The 11633-nt window shown below is 29.9% G+C and overlaps 1 protein-coding gene across 2 annotated transcripts in view; it reads left to right on the top strand.

The window, feature by feature from the left end:
- The first annotated feature begins 1272 nt into the window (after positions 1 to 1272).
- LOC106683081 (growth factor receptor-bound protein 14) overlaps positions 1273 to 11633 on the top strand; it is a 361363-nt gene continuing 351002 nt past the window's right edge. Inside the window, exon 1 of one of the 2 annotated variants that reach the window (XM_014424309.3) lies at positions 1273 to 1356. In XM_014424309.3, the coding sequence (XP_014279795.3) occupies positions 1287 to 1356 (70 nt within the window). In that variant the 5' untranslated portion in view covers positions 1273 to 1286. Of the gene's footprint in view, positions 1357 to 1854; positions 1928 to 11633 lie in introns of those variants that run through there. The other variant, XM_014424312.2, reaches the window with a different exon arrangement.

Below are 11633 nucleotides of genomic sequence, written 5' to 3'. Positions count from 1 at the left end.
ACAAAAAATTGAAAAACAAAGTTGGCAGTCAATTGATTATAAATTCTATTAAAATTATTTAAACAATTAAATCACTATTTCCCAATTTGTATCAAATAGACCAACTAAAAGACCTTAAGAATCAGATTAAGCTCACTTTTTTAAACATAAAATGATATAATGGTAACAACAACTTAACGCTGTTTTATTCTAAATATATGTTTCACATTTTTTTAATGTTTCTATATTATTTTTAGTTTCCATAAAATCACTATGTGAAAATTTCACTTTTATGAAGTATGTTTAATGAAATATCTTTAATTTATTATAAATGAACACAATTTTGATCCTTCTTTTTCTCTCAACTTTTTATTCTTTATGATTCTCCAACGTTTCGGCCCTCAGGCCATTTTCAAGGATAAAACCTTCAATTCTGATGTCATTTCTTTAAAAAAAAAAAACCAAAAACATTGCAGGCTAAATTCCCTTGTCACATATAACTTATTTTATTAAATTTGATGTCCTAGATTTAAAACTTATCTTACAAACCACTTTCCTTTCTTTCATTTATATTTACAATTTTTTTTTTTTAGTTGTAATATATTAATAGGAACGCAGTGGCAAAGTGGTTAGGAACTATGCTATCAACTCCGTGGAGCCGTGTTCTAATCCGGCTGTGGCAGATAATTATTTCGTTACACTATAGTCGTAAGTCAATCCTGTGGGTTTTAATTGGGGAATAATCTGGTGGTTTAGAAAAAAATCACCTCACTACATGGCCGTTGTTCTAAAAATTGCATCTTTATAAAGTACTGAAGTTATGACCCTTCATGGGTCGTAGTCGTTCACATTATTATTATCTTTAATATTAATACTAGAATCACCATCGCCCGGTCGTGCTATCTTTATCCAGTTAGTTCGCGGCTTTATGTGTACTGTTATGCCATTCAGTGAAAGGTTTAAAACGAACTATGTGATAGTGCAGAGACAGAACCTCCGGATTGGCTGCTTTTTATTACCATACTGTGCATACTTTCACGTAAAGTATTATCAGTTGTATAATCGGCCTTAAAAATGAAGATTTTATATCCAAAAGTTCAAACTTATATGAAATAAGGAACACACAAATGTCGTAACGTGTTAGCTCATTTCCCCCCGGAAGATGCGGTTAAAGAAAAACCTCTGACTGCACCGAAGTAGGCAGACGATGAGGCAGACTGAGCGGCACCCGAAGCCGAACATTGCCGAAGATAGCCGAACGGGGAGAGAGGGTCCCTGACTCTCCAGTCTGCCATCCCATCCTATAGATGGTGCGTCAACGGATCGGCGACTCCTGTAACCGGATCGTCAAACCCTTTATTCGCTCAGTGAAGACAGGTACCATTCTCTCTAAATATCACTTCTGGATACTACTGTGTTTCATACGGCTTGGGACTATGTTTGAAACAAGTGGTTTTATCGTACTTGTCACGGTTTGACATACGCGTATTAAAAGTGATATATTTTTACACTTAAATAATTAAAGTATCGTACATTTTTTTCCCAAAATTAATTTTTAATTTATAGTTTAATTAGGCTTTAAATGAAAACTCAGTTTCTTAATGACTCTTAAAATTTAACGCTTCCGGATTTTATTTCGTTGATATGAAAATCATGATTTGTAATGAATTTATTAATTTCTATCTTAATAAAATGATTTCTTGTACAAAAATTGTTTGTATTTAATCAGTGTTGGTTTTGTAATCTGTTCACGTAAAGATGTACCGACCTGCTACCTGGTAGGTGCCCAAGACCGCCTTTATCTCGATGAAGATAAAGGTTGTAGAAGACGCTAGCAGTGGACATGAGATACAGCCGGCTAGTGCTATACTAGCAGGTGTGTGGTGGGGTATTGTGTTCTTTCAGTTGGACGGTTGCCGTCGCCTAGGTGGGATGTTTCCACTCCAAGGTACGAAGTTAGTTGATAGTTTGCAATGCGATGTACGAAAGAAACACTGGATGTAACTGTTCAACCTTACGTAATTCCAATATTTTATAAAGTATTGATGGATTCCTAAAAATTCTGTTTCGTATTTTACAATTTTTTAAATTTATAATTGCTGTACTATAACACCTGGAAAGATATTACAAAAGAAATCTTACAGCTTAGTTTTAGTGAGAGGACTTAACTAATAAATAATATAGAAAGATTAAGTATATATATTTTCTTTATCTACTTCTTCTGATGGATATACATGTCAAAAAATGAAATTGCACCATTCCTTCCAATGTAGAATAGATCGTTACAATTTACTTCTTTTCGTAGAATGTGTAACATAAGGCCTGTTGTGCAACAGTTGGGGAGGCCCAACAGCGACCCTCCACTTTAGGCCCACACCCTTCCACGATATTGTTCGCTTGTCTTCATTTTAGTACACGTTCTTCCCTTATTGGTTTTATCTTATAACAAGTGAAATATATCCTACATATTTTTTTGGTCTTTGAGTTCCTTATTGATTTGTAAATATTTAGTTTTAATGTGCCTATCAAATACGACTGCTAGAATAACTTTTACTATATATTTCTATACAGTTTTTTTTTTTGTTTTTGGTATAAGACAAATTCTAGATTTTTGATTTCTATAACAGTTGTATATTTCAAAGAATATACATTTCCAAAGAAGTGAAACTGAATTGATTTTTGTTTCATTGTATCATTGTACAACTGATGTTTATCAATTACATATTTGAACGATTTACTGTAGTGACAGTTAAAATTTATTAACTCTTAAAAACGGAATTTCTTTTTATTTTTCCTGGAAACGTTGCAATAATAAGCTGATAAAGGTGTATCTTGTCAAAAAGGAATTTCGTTAAAAGTCATTACTCTGGACCATTTAAAATACCAAGTTGAGATCATTACATTAACACCTGCTGGTCGTAAGTAATTGCTGATGAAATAGACTGTTTACTTTTTTTGTAACTAACAAAATATAATAGTATAATAAAAATATAATAGATTTATTCGTGAGATGAAATTATTTTTGGATGAATTTAAAAAATATGCTTAATCTGTCAGTCACTCATAAGTTAACGTTTCGCATGCTCAAGCCTCCTCAGAAATACATTCTTGCTCATAAATCATATTTAATCCAAACCCTAACAAGTAATCCGTTTATTGTATTCCATTTAATCTTTAGACATCAGAGTACATCTCATGTCACCGAACTATCCTTACCCCAAGTACTAATTATATGAAATGACAATGCCAAATTATTTTTTAAGTTTTGTACTTAAAGTTATTCCGTAGCAGCTCAGCGAATAAGGCTCTGTGGCCTTCTGGGCTTGGGTTCGAAACCGACGGTGGGAGAAAATTATTTATTTGGTTATATCAGTTGTAAGTCAATTCTGTGAACTTTTGAGACTGATCCTGACTCTGTAAAATGGATACCTTATATTTGGGTGGAAAACTGGTGTTTGAGCTTTATCTTGAACAATACACATCCTTGCACAACCGTTGTTCAAAAAACAATACTTCATTACAAAGTACTGAATCACTGATGAATGCCACCTTTCTACGGTACAGATTTTATTTTAAGCAATAATATGATATAATTATTTTAAGGTAAATCTTGATGGTACCTGAATCAGTGGAACGTTAACCGATTTTAGAATAATTAGCGATTTTAATCTTAAAAAAAATCTAACAATTTTTCCTTCAACTGTTTTTTAAATGATATTATTTATCTTTATTCTATCTATTGAGATACTTAAATATTCTGAATGAATTCCTCTTATATTTATTATTGTTGCTTTACAAGCGTCTAGCAATTCTTAGTTTCTATGATCTTATCTACAATAGTACCAATAAATGAATTATAATATTTTTATTTTATGAGTAAATTATTTATTTTTATTTATTGATAACATATTTGCTTTTAGCGGTTAACCTAAAAATATAGTCGATCTACAAGTGTTATTAAATTTTTAGCGTTAAAAATATTTTTTTTTCCGTGAAGTCTAAATTATCGAAAATAATAATAATATAAAGTGGAAGATCCTCAATAACAATGTATAATGCTAAAACAACATTAAAACTATGGTTAAAAAAAGAAATTATCAACAACAATAAAAAGCCGCGTTATTTACTATTCGATTACTAAAACTGTATCAATCTAATTAAATAAAAAAATAAACTAATTTTATTAAAAAAACGACTATACTAGAATATAATAGGAATATTTTAAAAATCAAATTACCGGACCAAATCTTTATAATTCGTAACTCCAGAAATGAGTTAATTATGTAAATGTAATTATTCTTAAAAAATTTACTCTCAAACATGTACTACCGAATTCTAGTTGAACAATACTAATTCATAAATTTAATAAAAACTACAATAAAATTTTTTTTAATGTTTTTTAGTGCACTGAAACCGAAAAATGACCTCCGTGTTTTTCGCAAATCTATTAATAATAGTAATAATAAAGAAAACAAAATCAGTAAAAAATAATAAATCAAATTTTTAAGGAATTTAAAACTTCATTATGTAGACCTGTGTTGTACATTTCTTAACGAGTAATTTTTTGGTAAATGATACGATTTAGTGACTTTGAATTGTTCGAATATTTTGAATGTAGTGGTTATTAATGAAATAACTTTTGTAATTTTTTTTTTCCTTCAAGTTCTTTATGAGCATTAATTTTCACCTACTGTAAGCCATCAAACCTTGTTTAGGCTGTTTGAAATGCTGATCGCTGCCGTTAATATCTCCAACGATCCTTTAATGGTTTCCCTCTTAATCTTAAAATCGGTGGTGGTTTGATTTATTACTGCCTGTTTTTCTACATTTTCCCTCCTTTCGATGTTAATAGGCAATAATGGATTACCATTATAAAGATTAAGATTTACTTTTAGAATTTATAGCGTCTTTTGACATTTTAAAATCATATTTCTAAAGAAATAGAATAGATTTCTGTCCAAACATTTTACAAAGGAACTGTGGCCTGACATTCATATCCCTTTATTTCTCAATTGTTTGTTGTCTATTCTTGTCGATCCAAGGAACCAATGATATAATGCAAAGCTGATCTAATTCTGAATCATTCTCTAAATACTGATGCTAGTGAATATTGTCAAAGGTAATTTCCATTTTGATCAAATTTTATCGTATCCATCCGCTGTCTGAGTTATTAATGTAATTTTGAGGCACATTGCAGCTTCAGTGAGTGCTGATGAAAGGTCATTTCAAGAAACTAATAAAATAAATAAAGCATTTATGAATATTATTGTAATAAATACCAATGATTGACAATATTAACGCGTAGTTGCCCAACCTAATTAAGGATATCTTGATATGGTCGAATTATTCCCCATTTGTTTCAGATTTATGAACTTAAAATAGCGAAAAATTGGATTTTAGAGGCTTGTTTGTAAAAATGGTGTATTTAAAAACTGAAATTATTTTTACACCCACTCAGAATTTTCATGGTAGTTTCAGTCGTCCTATTGGAACAGAAAAACTTCAACACTCCTAAGTCATACCAGCAAGACATATGAAAGAACGTTAAGGATTCGATAAGCCCTAAAATTGTTTTTGTCACCACAGTTTTCACCATGCTCAAATTCACTTATTTTATTTAAAGAAAAAGAAATTGCTTATTAGGGCTGATTGAACCGAATTTTTTTTAGCATAGTCTGTCAGATGTTCCTTTACTACAGTCTTTTCGCTGAGACGTGATGCATGGAGGATTAAGGTGGTTTAAGTTACCGATTCCATTCTCGATAACTGCAAGGACTGTATCTACAGGCATTGTTTCACAATATTGGAACTTTTTTTTATTTAAAATTGGAATTTAATAATTTTTTTAATAATCCTAACCCCTTTATTATTAATCTTTTTTTAATCCTTAACAATCCCTGTCAATCCTCCGAGGCGCCTGAAAAGTAGATGGCCACAGGAACTTCTAATTTAAATTAACACTTTAAGTGTAAATGAAACATTCCACATATTTACTTATTGAATTTATTATTTTGTACAATTGTAAATTATATTAAATAAATAAATAAATAAAAACAATTTTTTTTTTTTGGATTCGACATAATATTTTAACGGATTCGAGCTCAAAATGATCTATGTGTCATAATTAAAATACACAACTAAATGAATTTATTTTAAAAAAAAAACAATTATATTTAAATATTACAATTTGCCATAGACTTGGTGATGGGCACTTAGTGATTTTATTGATTAAGTTCATGACACAAATAAAAATAAGAAACACTTAGTCAAAATATATTCATAGATAAATAATAATTAAATAAGTAAACGTAAAATTACGATCTAAATGTGATAATACGATAAAAAGACTAATCCATACCCTAATATGTACAATTGAAATTAGCACTGAAATATTAATTTTTTCTAGTCAGAAACATAATTACACAATTTAGTCCTGTAATTATTACTCATTTCCATTAAAATTTCATGTAGTATTAAAAAAATTTAAACATTTTGTTAAATTTTTAAAAGAATATAGACATTATAGTTATTGAATAGACTGGTATTTTATATCGAGTATTGTTTGACTGAAACATTGATGGCATGATTCTCAACCAGTGTGAGAGCGTCCTACTTCATAACTTTTTTTTTCAGTTCATAAATATATAATACATGAAATTTATTATGTATACTTTAGTGTGCCTACCTCATAACTTTTTTTTCGTACTCTTCTTAAGTATTATAATATTTGTTCATACATATATAATATCTGAAATGTATAATATATACTTTAGTGTGTCTACCTCATAACTTTTTTTTCGTACTCTTTATTAAGAATTATAATATTTGTTCATACATATATAATACCTGAAATGTATTATATATACTTTAGTATAGCTACCTCATAACTTTTTTTTTCTTACCCTTCGTTGAGAATTATAACATTAGCTCATAAATATATAATGCATGAATAATTTAATATAATAATTATACTAATGAGAATAAAACACATTAAAAATAGTAATAATAGGCTTTAAAACTTGAAGGTTTATTGAAAGTAATCATAGAGTTTCATCCTTAATTTGTCCTAGGTTAGTATTGAAAACCAAATCTATTCTCCCATCTACGTCTGCATCTGCCCTCTGGATTTCCATATCGGTTATGCGTTAACATTATCTTTTTAGTTATTTACATTTTATCTAATCTAAAAGTTTATGTTACGATTTCAATCAGTAGTACTACATAAAAAATATTGTTTTAATATAGTAAAAAATTAACAATAGTAATCGCTAGTATCTAGATGGTGTTAATTATTAATATATTTTTAAGATAAAGCTTTAACGCAATAAATGTTTCGCTTATTAATGAAGATGTAAACTCAGTAAAGCTGCCCATAAATATTATAATTATTTCCTGGGATTTGAATAACTTTTTTCCGCCAGCTACGGCAGGACCAGAAATTCAATTACTTCAAGTCAGTGAAATATCCATTAGATATTTATTGGTTTTGTTGTTTGTTTTTTTTAACAATATTCATAATGTAATTTTGACATTTGTTTTCTCCTGTTTGGATGGATTTACAGATGGATTTTGGATAGTTAAAAAATCTTTATTTTTCAATATTTGTTATGTATTTTTTAAATATAGTTAAGAAAAGATTTATGTACGTCGTGGGGAAAGAGGAAGAAGGGAAATATGTAATTAAAGTAGAACTATATATTTCTACTTTAATGACAGTAGCTGACAAACGACTCACCTGGAATCCTCACACAAGACTGAAAAGACAGGAAACTGCACGCAGATTCCGACTATTACAGCACTTACTAGACAAACGGTCTAAACTTCCAACTCATTACAAAAGACTGATCTACATGACTGTAATAAGGCCAATCTGGACATACGGAGTTGAGCTTTGGGGCTCCACTAAACCTTTGAATTCCTCTCGTATCCATTCCTTACGATCCAAAATCCTTCGTAAAATCCTCAATGCTTCTCATTTTGTTTTTAATAAAACCATCCATAAAGACCTAAATGTTCCTTATGTAACCGATCTAGCCCGAACCCGAGATCATTCCTTCATTTATAAATTTCTAACCACCCAAACCCACTAGTTTCTAACCTTGCTTCCTCTTCCATTCCTGGCAATCCTCCGAGGCGTCTGAAAAGAAGATGGCCTCGTGACCTTATATTGTAAAATGTTTTTAGAGTTCTACTACTGGGTAGTTTCTCTCTATATGGTGTATCATATCATTATCTAATAATTGTCATTATGATCAAATTTACTTGTTGTATTTTTTATACAGTTGTAAATATCAATAAAAAAAAAATACAGTAAAGCTTATAGGCGTATATTGATTTTTCCGTCAATACTTATAAAATTTGAGTGATGACATTCAATTTAGGTTTATTGTTTTATATCTAGAAGAAAAAAAAATGATGGATTAGAAAACCTTATACTGACCACCAAAAGCAAGGATTTATTCCAGATAGGTATTGCGTACCGCGGGCAGAACAAGCGCGAGGCCAATTAACAACACCATCAATCTTCATCACGTTTCTATTTATCATTAGTTCTGGCTCGGCCATTATTGGTCTCATACTAAATTGGCTTGTCACTTTATAGATGGCTATCGTAATATAAAACTGGTGGTTGAAGTAAGTAATACAATTTTTAAGAATGGATTCTATGCTATAAAACTAACCAAACAAGAGCTCACCAAATTAATCTAATGAGATAATGAGACATTAGGTTGACTTGAGGAAAATTTGTAAGCAATCTGAAAAAAGTTTAGAACGCTGTTAGATTCCAAACATATGAGGCTCAGAGTATCACAATCCTCCAACCTACGTCTTGGGCTATATCTCGGACGTTTACCGGTTGTTTTAGTATTGACTAGCTTTATAGGTATAAATAGTGGTTATTCCTTTCCTATCCGTCTTTCCGGTACTAGTATTTCCTGGCTACCTTTTTATTCCGAACGATTATTACTCAGCGCATGTATCAACCATTCTTTCTTTTAAAATCCCTCTGTTTGACCACCTCTTGCTTCTCCAAGCTGAACCAATATTATAATATTATAATACTGAAAGCTAATATATTTTATATTGAATATAATATTGAAATATTTTAACTACCTTTTTGGATTTGTTTTTATGTATTTAGTTTTTTTTTTTTTTCATGTACCAAAAATTATTAATATGAAATTACAATATAAGTAGTAATTAAGTGCGGCCACACTGTTTTTTTTTCCAATATATTGTGTAACGTTATAATTGTTCTAAAGGTACCTTGTGCCAGAATTATAAACTATTAAATTATTTCATTCATTTCAATCGTCACATTGTTATTACTCTGGTGTTATTTCAGAGTATATACCTCGTGACTCAGCATTGGGTTTCTTAGTTCACCGCGGGGTATCCTTTTTTTGTTCAAATAACCCTTTATTTTTGAAGACTTAAGTCTTTGTTATTCCTTTAACACTTCAGTAGTCCCATGTTCACTGAGAGATAACATAGCATAATTTTTTTATTGTATCTAGTACCATTTTAATTGTCCAATTCTTCTCTATTTTATGTTTTCTCCTGGCCCAACGCCATGCTTCTTTTAAAATGGAATGTACACAAGATTTATAGGTTGTGGGTGGTTTTATGCTTGTTTATTTGTGTAAATGGATTTAGGAAAGAATAATACTATTATGTTAACTGAAGTCTACACGAATAGTAAAAAAAAACAACATGTATTTTCCATTTTTTTAAAATGTTCAGAACTAAGTTCTGTCTAAGCCTGTCAAAGTTCTATCTACAAAACTTATTTAAACTTAAGTCTTATAATTCAATAATAATTTTGAGCCGTTCGTTCCCTTATTTCTCTTATGTTATCATTGTGTCTGCCACCCAAAATCTTTGAGAAACCGCTATTATTATCTAGTTACCTCCTTTTTCCCTTATATTCAATTAATATATGTGGTTTAAAAGTGTACTGTTCTTGATTAAATTATTTTACTACTTTTTAATCCAAAAGATACTATAAATTTTATTTTGATATATGTTTACAATACAAAATAAAAACCTTGTTTCATATTATTCTATTTTTTCATGGAAATGTTGATGACATACAGTTATATTTGATATTGTATATAATCTTACATATATATTTTACGGTACTGTAGTTCCTTTTTCCGACTTACAGAGGCGATAGATTTTGACGAATGAGTTAAAGAGAACTTTTGGAGAAGTGACAAACTTCAATTTCGATTCTTTAATTTCTACTAGAACTTTAATAAAAGTTATTCAAATATGTGAGAGGTTTCAGAACTCTGGTAGAAGTAAATCGGGGGATCGAGACGGTTCAAATTGAGCTTCATAGATTTTGAGTCGGATATCAGTACCCAAGTCCTAAGTTAGTTGAGCCCTGTGTTTTAAGGCCCAAAATTTAAGTTTTTGAGAAAGCACACGAATTTGATAGGGGTCAAATCTCTTTCAAAGGCAACAGCTCCATAGTTGCATGGTGGCTAAAATTATTCAACTGGATAGCATGAATATTTTGAAATAAGTCGAGCTCAATATTCTGAAAATTATTGCATCAAATTTGTATAGTCTGTCCATCTGTGCTTATATGATAAATATTTTGGGCTAAAGACTTCGACAAATTCATAGTTTTTATTGCTTAAATTAAACAGTGATATTCTGAAAATGTTTTAGAACCATTTGAGCTCAAAATATTGAAAAAATTTGTTTAGTCTTTTTGTTTCGGTTTTTTAAACGGCCGGCTCTACAAATTTCCAATTTTTAGGTCTCAAATTAATCAGACTCCAGATTTACGACAAAAAAATGAGATCTCAGCGGGTGCAATTCAGGGTTAAGTTTAGAGATAGCTGAACCTTCACTGTAAAACTGACGTGATATTGTCCATTGGGAAGTATTACTTATTACATCTTGACTGTACAACTGACGTGATATTTTCCCTAGAAAATATTACTTATTACGTAAATTGGTACTTAAAAGTAGTCATTATAAAGTATGCAGCTTTACCAATTGTGTATGTTGAATGGACTTCCTGGATGTTATTATAATGTTTATACGAATGAGCATAATATCGATTAGATTTCGATTGAATTATAGAGAAGAAGGAAACATATCTAATTCGAGATTTCTCGTAGGGGTTTTACTTAATTCCTTTAACTACTACTTATGCACTTTTTGGGACTTCTAGAATGTTAACGTGTGCATATTAAATTAGGATAATTCTTGTTGATTCCAATTTTTAGGTTTTTGAACAGTTTTAGTAACATTAATCTTGTTACTAAGAAATAAGAAGGATTACGCATATTTTAATATTTATCAACATTCTATTTATTATTTATGTTTATTATTTATAATTATAGGTTTAGCTCATCTTAAATTTATTTGTCATAACAAATTTTTTTAAAACGTGAGGAACAGAGCTCTGCTACTGGTTTTGTGTTTTATATTCATTTTAGTTTAGCAACCAGATGAAAAGTTATTGATGCTTTAAAAACACAAAAAAATAATATATATAAAAAAAACAAGAAAGGATGCGATCAAAAACTTGATTCCCCCAAAAGGTGCTTCATTTTAATTATATAATAAATTAACATACGAATTTCCTATCATCATACTCAATTTAGAGAGGCTGTAGAGTTCCGCGAGACCTT

The sequence above is a fragment of the Halyomorpha halys genome, unplaced genomic scaffold (genome assembly GCF_000696795.3).
Source record: "Halyomorpha halys isolate HHAL.00 unplaced genomic scaffold, Hhal_1.1 Scaffold463.1, whole genome shotgun sequence".
Taxonomy (NCBI): Eukaryota; Metazoa; Arthropoda; class Insecta; order Hemiptera; family Pentatomidae; genus Halyomorpha; species Halyomorpha halys.
Note: the sequence above shows the minus strand (reverse complement) of the source record. Positions and strands in the feature narration are given on the sequence as shown.